Here is a 20,029-nt window from a genome sequence, read left to right on the forward strand (position 1 = left end):
AGCAGTGGGATGAATTGGCGAACCGCAGGAGGTATACTGTGTTCAAGGTACTTTGGTCGCCACATCTCAAAAAAAAAGGATATCGAAGAGATAGAAAAAAGAAGAAGAAGTGTAGAGAAGGGCAACTTGAGGGATGATTGAGGGACTGGAGCACCTTCCTATATGAAGAGAGGCAGCAGTGCTTGCAGGACTCTTTAGTTTGGAGAGTGAGACATCTGAGGGGGGTATTTATGATTGAAGTCTAAAAAAATTAATGCGCATGGGAATTTGTAGAAAATGTTGACAGAGAAATTTTTCTCTCTTTCTCACAATAGTAGAACCAGGGGGCCTACATTGAAAATGCTGGGGGGAAGAATTAGGACTAATAAAAGGAAACCTTCACACAACGTGTGATTGGTGTTTGGAATATGCTGCCACAAGAGGTGCTGATGGCCACTAACCTGAATAGCTTTAAAAGGGGCTTGGATAGATTTATGGAGGAGAAGTCGATCTATGGCTACCAATCTTGATCCTCTTTGATCTGAGATTGCAAATGCCTTAACAGTCCAGGTGCTCGGGAGCAAAAGCCGCAGAAGGCCATTGCTTTCACCTCCTGCATATGAGCTCCCAAAGGCACCTGGTGGGCCACTGCGAGTAGCAGAGAGCTGGACTAGATGGACTCTGGTCTGATCCAGCTGGCTTGTTCTTATGTTCTTATGTTCTTAACTCCCCACCCCTATGAATATAAAAACCTGGGTAGGGCAGAGAAGGCAAAATCCATAAGTTCCTTAGACTGGTTTGGATCACACCTGCTTTATAATTTTTATGCTTACAGGGTAGTGCCTGGGTCATCTGGTTGAGCAACGCTTTAAATCTCTGTGCAGCAAACTGCAATAAAAGACTAAGTAACGCCAACCATTTCCAACTTTGTGCCTGGGATGGGTCGAATGTCAGATCGGGAAATCAGCTTTCTCAATTAACCATGGAGGTTAAAGTTTATGGTGGGTAACAACTCTGAGTGACCGCAGCAGCGGACTGTTGAATGTTTGTGGAAACTCGGGCCTTCCTGCCAGTGCTTTAAAAAATGCAGAGGAGAAATTCCAAGCTAGAAGAGGGGTGTGTGGGATTCGACACACCCCTGGTGTGTTTGTGCTGTCAGCAGAAACTAGCCGCAGGAGGATTGGACCTGCCCTTGTCGGTTTCCAGCATCTGCTATCTATCCCCCGTGCCTTCAGGGTGAGACACTGGCTTGTCGAAAAGAACCTCAGAGGCGGTATTATGGGAGAACCTGCTCCCCTTTTTCACCTTTTCTGGGTTATTATTTAGCTGGAAATTCCAAACTGTCTGGAGCTTTCTTGTACCATTTTGTTTGGTGTCAGTCAGTTCAGGGAGGAGGAGACGATCACTACAGAAATCAACCGCTTATTATTATCAGTATTCCAACAAACATTAAAGGGCAAACAGTGAAATAAAGTGCAAAAATCAACTGTGTGAAATTCTCATACAATTCTATACGATATAGCACATAAATTACAATAGCAGCTCTTGGGTGCCGTCTTCAAACAGTCCTCTTAAATTACCAATCCATGTACATGATAGGACAAAGTCTCTTTCTTGAAGACTATCGACCGACTTCAACGTGCTGCATTCCCTCTATTCCGTCTGTACGTCTGGTAGATATGCGGACTGGTCTGAGCCAAGTCCGATAGGCACAAATTAACGGATTGTGCTATTGTAGCCGTTTTCGATTCAATCTTCTTCAGATTATGATTTAAATTCGTCAGTCATAGTTGGGATAATCCTTCAAGGTGACATTCTCACATCCATTCTTTTTCCCTTCTAGGAGGAGACGATCCCCACTTTTAGGTTCGAAGCATCCATTTTGTGGCTGTGCCCACCCTGTAATGTCAGAATGCCAAACGCGCCCACTGGTTCGAAAGGGTTGGGGACCCCCGGTCTGGATTGTATATCTGTACAGGATTGTTTAAAACTATTTTCCAGAAAATGGGAGCTAACATTAAAAGCCATCCTGCGACTAGCTCATTGGTGCTCTGTGAATGCAATCAGTCAACATTTGTTATGATCAAAAGATCAGTCAGCCTTAGTTCAACAGCACAATTTACACACAAATACAAAATTAATATTCATTCATTCATTCATTCATTCATTCATTCATTCATTCATTCATTCATTCATTCATTCATTCATTCATTCATTCATTCATTCATTCATTTAGCCTTTATTTGGCATAAACGCAGTATAAAATCACATCAAAATCACATCAAAATGCAAACTTGCAACATATAGCAAAGGGAGTTGATTCATACATACTGTTGCTTATAGGATATTTCTAGCAGAAAGTTCGCAGCCATTTTACAGAATGTGGCATCAGTGAGTTGCCACTGTTGTAAAGAAACACAATCAGTCTTAACTTGGATTCTACATCCAGCTCGCTAGGTATCATAGAAAGCAACCTAGAGTATTTAATTCTAATACTTGCCGATTTGGGACAACAGAACAGTTGGTGAGTTAATGTTTCTAATTGATTTGCATCACATGAGCACACCCTTTTACCCATTTCTAGATTGTTATATCTACCTCATAGTATGGCAGAAGGGAAAAATTAATATACAGATATTAAAATTCATTACTTTACTGTGCTGTAATTATAGGTAAAGGTAGTCACTTGGTCAAGCACAGAGTCATTACTGACCCATGAGTTGACTACAAATCACAATGTTTACTAGGCAAGGTGCACTGTCTTCACAGCGTGGGTTGTCATTGTCTATCACAGCCATGTACATTTTCACCCCAGCAAGCTGGATACTCACTTTACCGACCACAAATGAATAGAAGTCTGAGTCACCTTTGAGCTGGCTACCTGAAACTCACTTATTTCAAGGTTGAACTCCAGTTAAGAGAAATTTTTTTCATTAAAGCACTGTGCTTTACTGCTCAGTATAGAATTTGTCCTCTTTGAGGTGGTCTCATTGGAGCTGTCTGTCGGGTGGAGATATGAGTAGAATTTTCCAGATCTTCCTAGGGCAGTGATGGCGAACCTTTTCGAGACCGAGTGCCCAAACTGCAACCCAAAACCCATTTATTTATCGCCACTAAAGGCCAACATAGGTAATTCTAACCCTGAAAGATCCTGAGGGCTTCTGGTAGTATGAGAAAAAACGGTTAGCTTCCACAGGCGCATCGTTACTCTGTGGGAGTAAGCTTGGTGGTAGTCGGTGGCTTTGCTTTGAAGCAACACTGCAATGCTTCGAATGGGTGAATCACAACCCTAGGAGAGTTAACTCAGAAGCAAGCCCCATTGCCAGCAACCAAGCTTACTCCCAGGTAAAGAATCACGCTTTCGTGAAAATCAGTAGGGTTTAACAGCGCTTAACAGGGTTACCTACACTGCTTCCCCAAAACTAGGTCATAGGTTTAATACTAATAATCTCCCTGAAATAACTACACTATTATCACATGACGAACTATGTGCACGCCACCACTGTCCTAGGAACTTAGAGTAGGAGAGAGATGTAAAATTGAGTAGGAGAGAGATGTCTATATAAAATGGATGGTATAATAACACATATTCCACGGTTTCAACTACATTCTGTTGGCAGGAACCGAACCAATGTTGAAAACAGGCGGTACACAATAATCTCCCTTCCAGTAGTACAAGTCAAGCAATTAAAATGGGCTAGGCTGAAAGCTCTTCTGTATTGGAGGAATTCTGAAGCATAAAGTCAATTTGCTGGCATATAATTTTGACTATAATTCCCTGCTTCCGGATAGAAGTGTGCCTGAGCGTTATCGGCCTGGAGAGTTGTATCCTAGATCCGCTGTTTGTTTCTTTAGCTCCCCAGAACTCAAGATGGCACGTTGCTAAGAGAGAGAAGCCAAGAAGTTGTGTTTTATTCTCAACCACATCTGCCCAACCTAAGTAGTAGCTATCCAGAGGAATGAAGGACACTAATCTAGACAGGTTAAGGGTTTTGAGCCAAAAACATATAGTTTGATATTGGCTATGAGCTTCAGGTGAAACCTGGACTAAGAATTGCTTTTGATGCACAGCATGGAACTCCAAACATGCGTCTGAGCAATTCAGATTGCTTCCTGCCTCACATGGGGAGAGCAGCAGAGAAATAATTCTCTGCAACAGCTATCTTTCTTTAGCTTTATACTAATTACTTCTGATTTCTGCTGACTATTGTTGGAGAGAGAGCAGAAAAGCTACATTTTTTTCTATCAAGCCTGTAATTATCCAAGATCAATTACCTTGATCTTTTGGAAATTTATCGCTAATTGTTCCTCTTCGCGGTATGCGGTAAGAACATGAAGGGCTCTTTTACCCCTGATTCAGAATAAAATAGTGGTGAAGTGCTTGCACTGCCACTCACATGGTCAGGAGTTTGAGCTCCCTGTGGGCCAGATATCCTGGCAGCTGGCTTGGGCTGGTCAACCTCAAGCCATCCATGACCATTCCCTTGGTTGGTAAACGCGCATTCCTAGTCGATAGCTAGTGAGGTAAAGAATAAGCCGGGGAAAGCAATGGCCAAACCAACTTCCACAAAAAAACGGCTTGCCTATGAAATCACTGGGTTGATAATAAGCTCCAGGGTCGAAAGGCACAATAACCAGTGGAAAGGGAAACTTTACTTTGTCATTTGTGTATAATTAAGGAGAGTGTTGGTTTGTTTGCTCGGTTTGATGGATTGAAATCTGGATTTGACCACGCTTGAGCCATTGAATAAATATAACGGTTAAATAGCAGAGGGACCGGGCTACAACCTTGCTTCACTCCCCTCTTGACGGGGCCCCTGGAAGATAGATGGTCCCATTGACAAGTATTGAGATGGGAGACTTCCAGAGAATATCTTGAGCTAGGTGGATCTGTGATATGACCCTCTTCAAAACCATATTGTACAGATAGATATTTAGCTGTCCTCCATGATGTGTTTTCCAGCTCTTCTCTCAGACACCTTTTGTCTTTTAAAAATAAAAATCTCACACAAAGATGGTCATAACAGGGAATTTACATGAAGGATGGTTTATTGTTAGTCCATAGGGTAGATCTCACCACGGCAGCAATTTCACCTGGCATTGCTGTAGTTTTAATTGAAATATACTAAAAAGGGGGCGGGACGGGGCTGTGGCTCAGTGAAAGAGCCAAGGGCGATTCTGCACACGAGTAAAATAGGTTCGACCCAGTTCCCTGAGAAGGGTACTAACCTAGGTCGAAGCCATTGTTGTTCCCCACTGCAACCAGCTTGATCCCAGCTCGGAGGGCAGAATCATCCTGTGCCTCTTTGCTGCTCCGTTCCGATTGGCTACTGTTCTACGGCCATGTTCCGTCTATCCCCACACACGTTATTTAAAAAACTGCCACAGGAATGGAGGGACGAAGGTGGCGTTTTTTGATTGGCCAGCTGTATGCATGCCCTAAACACTCAGCTGTGGCTGAATGGGGGACTCCTGGCACCAGAGATTCCGCACTTTACTGGAATCGAGCTGAGTTCGAGCGTGGTTCCCTGAAAAAGTCGTAGTTCCCAACTGGAGTCGGACATTTGACCGTTAACATGGGGCGAAGCTGGTACAAAACCACGTCGATCCCAGTGGTTGTGCGGAGCACTTAGGTCGAACGCAGCTCGAACTTAGGTCGATAACGCAAGTGCGGAATCGACCTTTGTTTTGCAAGCCGAAGGTTCCAGGTTCAATCCCTGGCATATCCAGTTAAAAGGATTGGATAGTAGGTGATGAGAATCAGACCCCAGAAAGCCGCTCCAGAGGGCTGAGTGGACAGGTCTGACCTTGGTGGACCAAGGACCTGATTCAGTATAAGACACCCCCCCCCCCCCATACACACACACACCACCTTCCAGCTTGCTTGGGAGGCTTTGAGACAGTTCCTCTGGTTTCATCCTAACTCACTCCACAGTGCCAGAGGAGGGAAGAATAACACAAGGTGCTGTATGTTTTCTGGGTGAAAGGTGGTGTTATAAAGGTGATAAGAATGTGTGTCCCTGGTTTTGCTGAAAGAAAATAGCCTTTTGAAAAATGCAAGGGATTCTTTAATGCTGTATTGCTGCCGGGCTGGGTGTCCGGGAGTTGGGCGCTCCCTAATTGTAAATTACAGCTCTCTCACTTGCTTCCAAGGGGTGTAGCCCTGTTAGCTTGCTAAAGGAAAAATACACAGGGGCCTTTTTTCCTTGCTAAAGGAAAAAATAAACAAGATTTTCTTCCGCCACACTTTTTTGTGGACTATAATCTGTTTTATAGGATGCGGGCTGTGAAACTTCCCATTTTTAAAAACTGTCTGTCTTCTCTTGTCACAACAATTGTAAGAAGCGTCTCGCCAATGTTTTTTGGTGAGGCGGTTGTAACACTGTGACTTGCTAACCCTTACATGTGGAAACTGCAAATTATGGTTTGAAGACACAAAAGCAAGCCGTGTTTGATATAAATCAGTAGAAAAAGGTTGGATGGTGTCAGATAGAAAAGGAAACTTTTAACAACAACAACAGAAAATCCACTTCGACAGGGAGAAGAAGAAGAAGAAGAGTTTGGATTTATATCCCCCCTTTCTCTCCTGCAGAAGACTCAAAAGGGGCTTACAATCTCCTTGCCCTTCCCCCCTCACAACAAACACCCTGTGAGGTAGGTGGGGCTGAGAGAGCTCCGAGAAGCTGTGACTAGCCCAAGGTCACCCAGCTGGCGTGTGTGGGAGCGTACAGGCTAATCTGAATTCCCCAGAGAAGCCTCCACAGCTCAGGCGGCAGAGCGGGGAATCAAACCCGGTTCCCCCAGATTAGACACACGACCTCTTAACCTCCTATGCCACTGCTGCTCCTTGTTTCCCATGAGGACTAGAAACCTGAGTTCGTCAGACAAAAGCTCAATGTTTCAGATCATGCGCTTCTGTGATGGATTGGCTGGTACTTGGAATATGAACAAACCTGAGTCATTTGGGGGGGGGGGGTTGGGTGAAGGGAGACTTGCCATGTTGGAAAAGAGCTCTTCCTGCTCTGAGGCCTTGGAGTACCATAATCTGTCTGGAAACAAAACCAGTCTAAACAGAGTGATTCAACAGAAGGAGGCTTTGTGTGTGGTCGTGGAGAGCGTCCTGTTGTCTGACTGAGCTGCACAGGGTGGAGGACTTCACACCTGGCCAGAAAGAGAGCTCAAGGGTTTGAGGATGGGAGGATCTGACCCTATGCTTTTCTCCTCCTTTGCAGCTTGCCCAGAAGTACGATCCTCAGAAAGAATCGGAGCTACGGGAATGGATCGAAGGCATCACTGGCAGAGAGATTGGGCCCGACTTCCAGAAGGGATTGAAGGATGGAGTCATCCTTTGCGAGTGAGTCGCCTGCCCCAGGGCCTGTCTTCACGGCTTTCCCCTAACTCACAAGTTATTCTTCCTTTATCTCTCCTGCTGACAGAAGTATGATTTTTGAAGCGATTCTCCATCGTTGATCTATTATCTCCCTCATATATTGGCTCAGTAGAACATCCAAGAAATCTGTCTCCAAAGGCCAGCTGTTTGATGAGCTGAAGGCAATTCCTTCTTCTCTCAGGGTTATACGTAGTCCTTCTGCCAGTTATTTATCCCTCTTTTTTCCCCTTCCTCACAACCACCCTGTGAGGGAGGCTAGGTGATCACTTTAGTGAGTTTTGTGGCCTGAGAAAATTCAAACCCAGGTCTTCCGTGTACAGATTCAGAGCTTTTGCCTTTATAACTTCCCTGGAGACATCTGGCTACCCCCAATTGGTGGAGCTGGAGAGCTGTTTGCTCCAGGGAAACTGAGCTTGGTCATCTGGCGATCAATTGTAATAACAGATCTCCAGATGCCACCAGGAGATTGGCAACCCTGCATTCTTCAGAAGATGCCACTCAGAAAATGCCGTGCGTTGAATGGAAAGGCATTCTGGGAGATCTCCATGTTTCACCTGGAGGCTGTTAACCTCATTTGGAGGGAATCCCTAAAGCAGGGGTGTCCAACTCCGGCACGTGAGATGTTCATGGACTACAATTCCCATCAGCCTCTGCTGGCATGGCCAGTTGGGGCTGATGGGAATTGTAGTCCATGAACGTCTGACGCGCCAGAGTTGGACACCCCTACCCTAAAGTTTTCCAACACTGGGAAATTCCTGAGGATCTGGCCTTGGAACCTGGAGAAGGTGGATCTTGGACAGGGGAGATCGCCTTCAGTTGGGGTTTAACCAGTGGTGGGATCCAAAAATTTTAGTAACAGGTTCCCATGGTGGTGGGATTCAAACAGTGGCGTAGCGCCAATGGGGCTGGGTGGGGCACGATGGGGGCGTGGCCGGGCATTCTGGAGGCGGGGCATTAATAATTTCTCTGTTATTGTAAAAAACTCTTACTGTAAAAAAAAGTTCCTAATTTCCAGCTGGTAGCTTTCTGTCCATAATTTAAACTCATTATAGCAAGTCCTATCGTCTCCTGCCAACAGAAACAACTACTTCTCCTCTAATTGACTGCCTGTCAAATACTTAATACTTTCAAATACTTAATTTTGTTTCTAGAAATCAAAAGAAGGATACTTTCCTTAAACAAGGAACTTTACCATATTTCTCAAACATGAAAACAGCCCAACAGGGAGAATTATCCCGTTTTCTACCTTCGCTAACCAGCCACATAGGAAACAACAGGACTTTATGATTTTTGGACCTAATGGAATTTCTAATGGAAAAGCAGACCCAATTAGTCACCCCCTCTTGGCACACACAAATAATTAGTAACCCACTCTCGGGGACTGGTGAGAACCTGCTGGATCCCACCTCTGGGGTTAACACTATAGAGTCCACCCTCCAAGCTGCCGTTTTCTCCCTGTCATCTGAAGATCCATTGCAATTACGGGAGATCCCCAGGCCCATGTGAAGATTGGCAACCCTATCTCTCCCTAGCTGTGTTATTTTTAAAGGATCTTTCTACATAGAATAATAGCTTAATAAAAAACTTTTCTTCTGTAACAGACCTAGGAGTGTTAAGTGCTGGGGTTGACCCAGGTAGCTTTTGTCAGGTAACTATTTTTTTTTACAGTGATGTTGCATTGATGCAGACCCCCCCACTTTCTCCCCCGCCCCCAGGCTAATAAATCTGCTGCAGCCAGGCTCGGTAAGGAAAATTAACCGTTCGGCTCTCAATTGGCATCAGGTATGTATATGCACTACATTAATAAGAGACAATAGTTTGAACACTTGTTTTAGAAAACTGGAAACCTTTTAATGGAATATCTTTTGAAAGCCTGTTCAAGTAGAGAGTAGTGGCAGGGGTTGAAAGCTAAAGAAAACAGTAGTTTGTAATCATTAGAACAGTGATGGCGAACCTTTTCGAGACCGAGTGCCCACATTGCAGCCCCAAACCCACTTATTTATTGCAAAGTGCCAACACGGCAATTGAATCTGAATACTGAGGTTTTAGTTTAGACAATACGGTTGGCTTTGATGTGCCTGTTACTCAGGAGTAAGCTTGGTGAAGCAACCGTGCCACACTTCGAATGGGTGAATCCCCCCCCCCCACCCCCCCCCCCCCCCACCCCCCCCCCCCCCCACCCCCCCCCCCCCCCACCCCCCCCCCCCCCCACCCCCCCCCCCCCCCACCCCCCCCCCCCCCCACCCCCCCCCCCCCCCACCCCCCCCCCCCCCCACCCCCCCCCCCCCCCACCCCCCCCCCCCCCCACCCCCCCCCCCCCCCACCCCCCCCCCCCCCCACCCCCCCCCCCCCCCACCCCCCCCCCCCCCCACCCCCCCCCCCCCCCACCCCCCCCCCCCCCCACCCCCCCCCCCCCCCACCCCCCCCCCCCCCCACCCCCCCCCCCCCCCACCCCCCCCCCCCCCCACCCCCCCCCCCCCCCACCCCCCCCCCCCCCCACCCCCCCCCCCCCCCACCCCCCCCCCCCCCCACCCCCCCCCCCCCCCACCCCCCCCCCCCCCCACCCCCCCCCCCCCCCACCCCCCCCCCCCCCCACCCCCCCCCCCCCCCACCCCCCCCCCCCCCCACCCCCCCCCCCCCCCACCCCCCCCCCCCCCCACCCCCCCCCCCCCCCACCCCCCCCCCCCCCCACCCCCCCCCCCCCCCACCCCCCCCCCCCCCCACCCCCCCCCCCCCCCACCCCCCCCCCCCCCCACCCCCCCCCCCCCCCACCCCCCCCCCCCCCCACCCCCCCCCCCCCCCACCCCCCCCCCCCCCCACCCCCCCCCCCCCCCACCCCCCCCCCCCCCCACCCCCCCCCCCCCCCACCCCCCCCCCCCCCCACCCCCCCCCCCCCCCACCCCCCCCCCCCCCCACCCCCCCCCCCCCCCACCCCCCCCCCCCCCCACCCCCCCCCCCCCCCACCCCCCCCCCCCCCCACCCCCCCCCCCCCCCACCCCCCCCCCCCCCCACCCCCCCCCCCCCCCACCCCCCCCCCCCCCCACCCCCCCCCCCCCCCACCCCCCCCCCCCCCCACCCCCCCCCCCCCCCACCCCCCCCCCCCCCCACCCCCCCCCCCCCCCACCCCCCCCCCCCCCCACCCCCCCCCCCCCCCACCCCCCCCCCCCCCCACCCCCCCCCCCCCCCACCCCCCCCCCCCCCCACCCCCCCCCCCCCCCACCCCCCCCCCCCCCCACCCCCCCCCCCCCCCACCCCCCCCCCCCCCCACCCCCCCCCCCCCCCACCCCCCCCCCCCCCCACCCCCCCCCCCCCCCACCCCCCCCCCCCCCCACCCCCCCCCCCCCCCACCCCCCCCCCCCCCCACCCCCCCCCCCCCCCACCCCCCCCCCCCCCCACCCCCCCCCCCCCCCACCCCCCCCCCCCCCCACCCCCCCCCCCCCCCACCCCCCCCCCCCCCCACCCCCCCCCCCCCCCACCCCCCCCCCCCCCCACCCCCCCCCCCCCCCACCCCCCCCCCCCCCCACCCCCCCCCCCCCCCACCCCCCCCCCCCCCCACCCCCCCCCCCCCCCACCCCCCCCCCCCCCCACCCCCCCCCCCCCCCACCCCCCCCCCCCCCCACCCCCCCCCCCCCCCACCCCCCCCCCCCCCCACCCCCCCCCCCCCCCACCCCCCCCCCCCCCCACCCCCCCCCCCCCCCACCCCCCCCCCCCCCCACCCCCCCCCCCCCCCACCCCCCCCCCCCCCCACCCCCCCCCCCCCCCACCCCCCCCCCCCCCCACCCCCCCCCCCCCCCACCCCCCCCCCCCCCCACCCCCCCCCCCCCCCACCCCCCCCCCCCCCCACCCCCCCCCCCCCCCACCCCCCCCCCCCCCCACCCCCCCCCCCCCCCACCCCCCCCCCCCCCCACCCCCCCCCCCCCCCACCCCCCCCCCCCCCCACCCCCCCCCCCCCCCACCCCCCCCCCCCCCCACCCCCCCCCCCCCCCACCCCCCCCCCCCCCCACCCCCCCCCCCCCCCACCCCCCCCCCCCCCCACCCCCCCCCCCCCCCACCCCCCCCCCCCCCCACCCCCCCCCCCCCCCACCCCCCCCCCCCCCCACCCCCCCCCCCCCCCACCCCCCCCCCCCCCCACCCCCCCCCCCCCCCACCCCCCCCCCCCCCCACCCCCCCCCCCCCCCACCCCCCCCCCCCCCCACCCCCCCCCCCCCCCACCCCCCCCCCCCCCCACCCCCCCCCCCCCCCACCCCCCCCCCCCCCCACCCCCCCCCCCCCCCACCCCCCCCCCCCCCCACCCCCCCCCCCCCCCACCCCCCCCCCCCCCCACCCCCCCCCCCCCCCACCCCCCCCCCCCCCCACCCCCCCCCCCCCCCACCCCCCCCCCCCCCCACCCCCCCCCCCCCCCACCCCCCCCCCCCCCCACCCCCCCCCCCCCCCACCCCCCCCCCCCCCCACCCCCCCCCCCCCCCACCCCCCCCCCCCCCCACCCCCCCCCCCCCCCACCCCCCCCCCCCCCCACCCCCCCCCCCCCCCACCCCCCCCCCCCCCCACCCCCCCCCCCCCCCACCCCCCCCCCCCCCCACCCCCCCCCCCCCCCACCCCCCCCCCCCCCCACCCCCCCCCCCCCCCACCCCCCCCCCCCCCCACCCCCCCCCCCCCCCACCCCCCCCCCCCCCCACCCCCCCCCCCCCCCACCCCCCCCCCCCCCCACCCCCCCCCCCCCCCACCCCCCCCCCCCCCCACCCCCCCCCCCCCCCACCCCCCCCCCCCCCCACCCCCCCCCCCCCCCACCCCCCCCCCCCCCCACCCCCCCCCCCCCCCACCCCCCCCCCCCCCCACCCCCCCCCCCCCCCACCCCCCCCCCCCCCCACCCCCCCCCCCCCCCACCCCCCCCCCCCCCCACCCCCCCCCCCCCCCACCCCCCCCCCCCCCCACCCCCCCCCCCCCCCACCCCCCCCCCCCCCCACCCCCCCCCCCCCCCACCCCCCCCCCCCCCCACCCCCCCCCCCCCCCACCCCCCCCCCCCCCCACCCCCCCCCCCCCCCACCCCCCCCCCCCCCCACCCCCCCCCCCCCCCACCCCCCCCCCCCCCCACCCCCCCCCCCCCCCACCCCCCCCCCCCCCCACCCCCCCCCCCCCCCACCCCCCCCCCCCCCCACCCCCCCCCCCCCCCACCCCCCCCCCCCCCCACCCCCCCCCCCCCCCACCCCCCCCCCCCCCCACCCCCCCCCCCCCCCACCCCCCCCCCCCCCCACCCCCCCCCCCCCCCACCCCCCCCCCCCCCCACCCCCCCCCCCCCCCACCCCCCCCCCCCCCCACCCCCCCCCCCCCCCACCCCCCCCCCCCCCCACCCCCCCCCCCCCCCACCCCCCCCCCCCCCCACCCCCCCCCCCCCCCACCCCCCCCCCCCCCCACCCCCCCCCCCCCCCACCCCCCCCCCCCCCCACCCCCCCCCCCCCCCACCCCCCCCCCCCCCCACCCCCCCCCCCCCCCACCCCCCCCCCCCCCCACCCCCCCCCCCCCCCACCCCCCCCCCCCCCCACCCCCCCCCCCCCCCACCCCCCCCCCCCCCCACCCCCCCCCCCCCCCACCCCCCCCCCCCCCCACCCCCCCCCCCCCCCACCCCCCCCCCCCCCCACCCCCCCCCCCCCCCACCCCCCCCCCCCCCCACCCCCCCCCCCCCCCACCCCCCCCCCCCCCCACCCCCCCCCCCCCCCACCCCCCCCCCCCCCCACCCCCCCCCCCCCCCACCCCCCCCCCCCCCCACCCCCCCCCCCCCCCACCCCCCCCCCCCCCCACCCCCCCCCCCCCCCACCCCCCCCCCCCCCCACCCCCCCCCCCCCCCACCCCCCCCCCCCCCCACCCCCCCCCCCCCCCACCCCCCCCCCCCCCCACCCCCCCCCCCCCCCACCCCCCCCCCCCCCCACCCCCCCCCCCCCCCACCCCCCCCCCCCCCCACCCCCCCCCCCCCCCACCCCCCCCCCCCCCCACCCCCCCCCCCCCCCACCCCCCCCCCCCCCCACCCCCCCCCCCCCCCACCCCCCCCCCCCCCCACCCCCCCCCCCCCCCACCCCCCCCCCCCCCCACCCCCCCCCCCCCCCACCCCCCCCCCCCCCCACCCCCCCCCCCCCCCACCCCCCCCCCCCCCCACCCCCCCCCCCCCCCACCCCCCCCCCCCCCCACCCCCCCCCCCCCCCACCCCCCCCCCCCCCCACCCCCCCCCCCCCCCACCCCCCCCCCCCCCCACCCCCCCCCCCCCCCACCCCCCCCCCCCCCCACCCCCCCCCCCCCCCACCCCCCCCCCCCCCCACCCCCCCCCCCCCCCACCCCCCCCCCCCCCCACCCCCCCCCCCCCCCACCCCCCCCCCCCCCCACCCCCCCCCCCCCCCACCCCCCCCCCCCCCCACCCCCCCCCCCCCCCACCCCCCCCCCCCCCCACCCCCCCCCCCCCCCACCCCCCCCCCCCCCCACCCCCCCCCCCCCCCACCCCCCCCCCCCCCCACCCCCCCCCCCCCCCACCCCCCCCCCCCCCCACCCCCCCCCCCCCCCACCCCCCCCCCCCCCCACCCCCCCCCCCCCCCACCCCCCCCCCCCCCCACCCCCCCCCCCCCCCACCCCCCCCCCCCCCCACCCCCCCCCCCCCCCACCCCCCCCCCCCCCCACCCCCCCCCCCCCCCACCCCCCCCCCCCCCCACCCCCCCCCCCCCCCACCCCCCCCCCCCCCCACCCCCCCCCCCCCCCACCCCCCCCCCCCCCCACCCCCCCCCCCCCCCACCCCCCCCCCCCCCCACCCCCCCCCCCCCCCACCCCCCCCCCCCCCCACCCCCCCCCCCCCCCACCCCCCCCCCCCCCCACCCCCCCCCCCCCCCACCCCCCCCCCCCCCCACCCCCCCCCCCCCCCACCCCCCCCCCCCCCCACCCCCCCCCCCCCCCACCCCCCCCCCCCCCCACCCCCCCCCCCCCCCACCCCCCCCCCCCCCCACCCCCCCCCCCCCCCACCCCCCCCCCCCCCCACCCCCCCCCCCCCCCACCCCCCCCCCCCCCCACCCCCCCCCCCCCCCACCCCCCCCCCCCCCCACCCCCCCCCCCCCCCACCCCCCCCCCCCCCCACCCCCCCCCCCCCCCACCCCCCCCCCCCCCCACCCCCCCCCCCCCCCACCCCCCCCCCCCCCCACCCCCCCCCCCCCCCACCCCCCCCCCCCCCCACCCCCCCCCCCCCCCACCCCCCCCCCCCCCCACCCCCCCCCCCCCCCACCCCCCCCCCCCCCCACCCCCCCCCCCCCCCACCCCCCCCCCCCCCCACCCCCCCCCCCCCCCACCCCCCCCCCCCCCCACCCCCCCCCCCCCCCACCCCCCCCCCCCCCCACCCCCCCCCCCCCCCACCCCCCCCCCCCCCCACCCCCCCCCCCCCCCACCCCCCCCCCCCCCCACCCCCCCCCCCCCCCACCCCCCCCCCCCCCCACCCCCCCCCCCCCCCACCCCCCCCCCCCCCCACCCCCCCCCCCCCCCACCCCCCCCCCCCCCCACCCCCCCCCCCCCCCACCCCCCCCCCCCCCCACCCCCCCCCCCCCCCACCCCCCCCCCCCCCCACCCCCCCCCCCCCCCACCCCCCCCCCCCCCCACCCCCCCCCCCCCCCACCCCCCCCCCCCCCCACCCCCCCCCCCCCCCACCCCCCCCCCCCCCCACCCCCCCCCCCCCCCACCCCCCCCCCCCCCCACCCCCCCCCCCCCCCACCCCCCCCCCCCCCCACCCCCCCCCCCCCCCACCCCCCCCCCCCCCCACCCCCCCCCCCCCCCACCCCCCCCCCCCCCCACCCCCCCCCCCCCCCACCCCCCCCCCCCCCCACCCCCCCCCCCCCCCACCCCCCCCCCCCCCCACCCCCCCCCCCCCCCACCCCCCCCCCCCCCCACCCCCCCCCCCCCCCACCCCCCCCCCCCCCCACCCCCCCCCCCCCCCACCCCCCCCCCCCCCCACCCCCCCCCCCCCCCACCCCCCCCCCCCCCCACCCCCCCCCCCCCCCACCCCCCCCCCCCCCCACCCCCCCCCCCCCCCACCCCCCCCCCCCCCCACCCCCCCCCCCCCCCACCCCCCCCCCCCCCCACCCCCCCCCCCCCCCACCCCCCCCCCCCCCCACCCCCCCCCCCCCCCACCCCCCCCCCCCCCCACCCCCCCCCCCCCCCACCCCCCCCCCCCCCCACCCCCCCCCCCCCCCACCCCCCCCCCCCCCCACCCCCCCCCCCCCCCACCCCCCCCCCCCCCCACCCCCCCCCCCCCCCACCCCCCCCCCCCCCCACCCCCCCCCCCCCCCACCCCCCCCCCCCCCCACCCCCCCCCCCCCCCACCCCCCCCCCCCCCCACCCCCCCCCCCCCCCACCCCCCCCCCCCCCCACCCCCCCCCCCCCCCACCCCCCCCCCCCCCCACCCCCCCCCCCCCCCACCCCCCCCCCCCCCCACCCCCCCCCCCCCCCACCCCCCCCCCCCCCCACCCCCCCCCCCCCCCACCCCCCCCCCCCCCCACCCCCCCCCCCCCCCACCCCCCCCCCCCCCCACCCCCCCCCCCCCCCACCCCCCCCCCCCCCCACCCCCCCCCCCCCCCACCCCCCCCCCCCCCCACCCCCCCCCCCCCCCACCCCCCCCCCCCCCCACCCCCCCCCCCCCCCACCCCCCCCCCCCCCCACCCCCCCCCCCCCCCACCCCCCCCCCCCCCCACCCCCCCCCCCCCCCACCCCCCCCCCCCCCCACCCCCCCCCCCCCCCACCCCCCCCCCCCCCCACCCCCCCCCCCCCCCACCCCCCCCCCCCCCCACCCCCCCCCCCCCCCACCCCCCCCCCCCCCCACCCCCCCCCCCCCCCACCCCCCCCCCCCCCCACCCCCCCCCCCCCCCACCCCCCCCCCCCCCCACCCCCCCCCCCCCCCACCCCCCCCCCCCCCCACCCCCCCCCCCCCCCACCCCCCCCCCCCCCCACCCCCCCCCCCCCCCACCCCCCCCCCCCCCCACCCCCCCCCCCCCCCACCCCCCCCCCCCCCCACCCCCCCCCCCCCCCACCCCCCCCCCCCCCCACCCCCCCCCCCCCCCACCCCCCCCCCCCCCCACCCCCCCCCCCCCCCACCCCCCCCCCCCCCCACCCCCCCCCCCCCCCACCCCCCCCCCCCCCCACCCCCCCCCCCCCCCACCCCCCCCCCCCCCCACCCCCCCCCCCCCCCACCCCCCCCCCCCCCCACCCCCCCCCCCCCCCACCCCCCCCCCCCCCCACCCCCCCCCCCCCCCACCCCCCCCCCCCCCCACCCCCCCCCCCCCCCACCCCCCCCCCCCCCCACCCCCCCCCCCCCCCACCCCCCCCCCCCCCCACCCCCCCCCCCCCCCACCCCCCCCCCCCCCCACCCCCCCCCCCCCCCACCCCCCCCCCCCCCCACCCCCCCCCCCCCCCACCCCCCCCCCCCCCCACCCCCCCCCCCCCCCACCCCCCCCCCCCCCCACCCCCCCCCCCCCCCACCCCCCCCCCCCCCCACCCCCCCCCCCCCCCACCCCCCCCCCCCCCCACCCCCCCCCCCCCCCACCCCCCCCCCCCCCCACCCCCCCCCCCCCCCACCCCCCCCCCCCCCCACCCCCCCCCCCCCCCACCCCCCCCCCCCCCCACCCCCCCCCCCCCCCACCCCCCCCCCCCCCCACCCCCCCCCCCCCCCACCCCCCCCCCCCCCCACCCCCCCCCCCCCCCACCCCCCCCCCCCCCCACCCCCCCCCCCCCCCACCCCCCCCCCCCCCCACCCCCCCCCCCCCCCACCCCCCCCCCCCCCCACCCCCCCCCCCCCCCACCCCCCCCCCCCCCCACCCCCCCCCCCCCCCACCCCCCCCCCCCCCCACCCCCCCCCCCCCCCACCCCCCCCCCCCCCCACCCCCCCCCCCCCCCACCCCCCCCCCCCCCCACCCCCCCCCCCCCCCACCCCCCCCCCCCCCCACCCCCCCCCCCCCCCACCCCCCCCCCCCCCCACCCCCCCCCCCCCCCACCCCCCCCCCCCCCCACCCCCCCCCCCCCCCACCCCCCCCCCCCCCCACCCCCCCCCCCCCCCACCCCCCCCCCCCCCCACCCCCCCCCCCCCCCACCCCCCCCCCCCCCCACCCCCCCCCCCCCCCACCCCCCCCCCCCCCCACCCCCCCCCCCCCCCACCCCCCCCCCCCCCCACCCCCCCCCCCCCCCACCCCCCCCCCCCCCCACCCCCCCCCCCCCCCACCCCCCCCCCCCCCCACCCCCCCCCCCCCCCACCCCCCCCCCCCCCCACCCCCCCCCCCCCCCACCCCCCCCCCCCCCCACCCCCCCCCCCCCCCACCCCCCCCCCCCCCCACCCCCCCCCCCCCCCACCCCCCCCCCCCCCCACCCCCCCCCCCCCCCACCCCCCCCCCCCCCCACCCCCCCCCCCCCCCACCCCCCCCCCCCCCCACCCCCCCCCCCCCCCACCCCCCCCCCCCCCCACCCCCCCCCCCCCCCACCCCCCCCCCCCCCCACCCCCCCCCCCCCCCACCCCCCCCCCCCCCCACCCCCCCCCCCCCCCACCCCCCCCCCCCCCCACCCCCCCCCCCCCCCACCCCCCCCCCCCCCCACCCCCCCCCCCCCCCACCCCCCCCCCCCCCCACCCCCCCCCCCCCCCACCCCCCCCCCCCCCCACCCCCCCCCCCCCCCACCCCCCCCCCCCCCCACCCCCCCCCCCCCCCACCCCCCCCCCCCCCCACCCCCCCCCCCCCCCACCCCCCCCCCCCCCCACCCCCCCCCCCCCCCACCCCCCCCCCCCCCCACCCCCCCCCCCCCCCACCCCCCCCCCCCCCCACCCCCCCCCCCCCCCACCCCCCCCCCCCCCCACCCCCCCCCCCCCCCACCCCCCCCCCCCCCCACCCCCCCCCCCCCCCACCCCCCCCCCCCCCCACCCCCCCCCCCCCCCACCCCCCCCCCCCCCCACCCCCCCCCCCCCCCACCCCCCCCCCCCCCCACCCCCCCCCCCCCCCACCCCCCCCCCCCCCCACCCCCCCCCCCCCCCACCCCCCCCCCCCCCCACCCCCCCCCCCCCCCACCCCCCCCCCCCCCCACCCCCCCCCCCCCCCACCCCCCCCCCCCCCCACCCCCCCCCCCCCCCACCCCCCCCCCCCCCCACCCCCCCCCCCCCCCACCCCCCCCCCCCCCCACCCCCCCCCCCCCCCACCCCCCCCCCCCCCCACCCCCCCCCCCCCCCACCCCCCCCCCCCCCCACCCCCCCCCCCCCCCACCCCCCCCCCCCCCCACCCCCCCCCCCCCCCACCCCCCCCCCCCCCCACCCCCCCCCCCCCCCACCCCCCCCCCCCCCCACCCCCCCCCCCCCCCACCCCCCCCCCCCCCCACCCCCCCCCCCCCCCACCCCCCCCCCCCCCCACCCCCCCCCCCCCCCACCCCCCCCCCCCCCCACCCCCCCCCCCCCCCACCCCCCCCCCCCCCCACCCCCCCCCCCCCCCACCCCCCCCCCCCCCCACCCCCCCCCCCCCCCACCCCCCCCCCCCCCCACCCCCCCCCCCCCCCACCCCCCCCCCCCCCCACCCCCCCCCCCCCCCACCCCCCCCCCCCCCCACCCCCCCCCCCCCCCACCCCCCCCCCCCCCCACCCCCCCCCCCCCCCACCCCCCCCCCCCCCCACCCCCCCCCCCCCCCACCCCCCCCCCCCCCCACCCCCCCCCCCCCCCACCCCCCCCCCCCCCCACCCCCCCCCCCCCCCACCCCCCCCCCCCCCCACCCCCCCCCCCCCCCACCCCCCCCCCCCCCCACCCCCCCCCCCCCCCACCCCCCCCCCCCCCCACCCCCCCCCCCCCCCACCCCCCCCCCCCCCCACCCCCCCCCCCCCCCACCCCCCCCCCCCCCCACCCCCCCCCCCCCCCACCCCCCCCCCCCCCCACCCCCCCCCCCCCCCACCCCCCCCCCCCCCCACCCCCCCCCCCCCCCACCCCCCCCCCCCCCCACCCCCCCCCCCCCCCACCCCCCCCCCCCCCCACCCCCCCCCCCCCCCACCCCCCCCCCCCCCCACCCCCCCCCCCCCCCACCCCCCCCCCCCCCCACCCCCCCCCCCCCCCACCCCCCCCCCCCCCCACCCCCCCCCCCCCCCACCCCCCCCCCCCCCCACCCCCCCCCCCCCCCACCCCCCCCCCCCCCCACCCCCCCCCCCCCCCACCCCCCCCCCCCCCCACCCCCCCCCCCCCCCACCCCCCCCCCCCCCCACCCCCCCCCCCCCCCACCCCCCCCCCCCCCCACCCCCCCCCCCCCCCACCCCCCCCCCCCCCCACCCCCCCCCCCCCCCACCCCCCCCCCCCCCCACCCCCCCCCCCCCCCACCCCCCCCCCCCCCCACCCCCCCCCCCCCCCACCCCCCCCCCCCCCCACCCCCCCCCCCCCCCACCCCCCCCCCCCCCCACCCCCCCCCCCCCCCACCCCCCCCCCCCCCCACCCCCCCCCCCCCCCACCCCCCCCCCCCCCCACCCCCCCCCCCCCCCACCCCCCCCCCCCCCCACCCCCCCCCCCCCCCACCCCCCCCCCCCCCCACCCCCCCCCCCCCCCACCCCCCCCCCCCCCCACCCCCCCCCCCCCCCACCCCCCCCCCCCCCCACCCCCCCCCCCCCCCACCCCCCCCCCCCCCCACCCCCCCCCCCCCCCAC

The 20,029-nt window shown here is 70.4% G+C and overlaps 1 protein-coding gene across 1 annotated transcript in view; it reads left to right on the top strand.

The window, feature by feature from the left end:
* Positions 1-9,506, top strand: part of CNN2 (calponin 2) — a 38,665-nt gene extending 29,159 nt beyond the window's left edge. The window contains exons 4-5 of the mRNA XM_048497787.1: positions 7,212-7,333; positions 9,085-9,506. Coding sequence (XP_048353744.1) covers positions 7,212-7,333; positions 9,085-9,223 — 261 coding nt within the window. The 3' untranslated portion in view covers positions 9,224-9,506. The remainder of the gene's footprint in view (positions 1-7,211; positions 7,334-9,084) is intronic.
* The last annotated feature ends 10,523 nt before the right edge of the window (positions 9,507-20,029 follow it).

Source organism: Sphaerodactylus townsendi, linkage group LG05 (genome assembly GCF_021028975.2).
Source record: "Sphaerodactylus townsendi isolate TG3544 linkage group LG05, MPM_Stown_v2.3, whole genome shotgun sequence".
Lineage (NCBI taxonomy): Eukaryota > Metazoa > Chordata > Lepidosauria > Squamata > Sphaerodactylidae > Sphaerodactylus > Sphaerodactylus townsendi.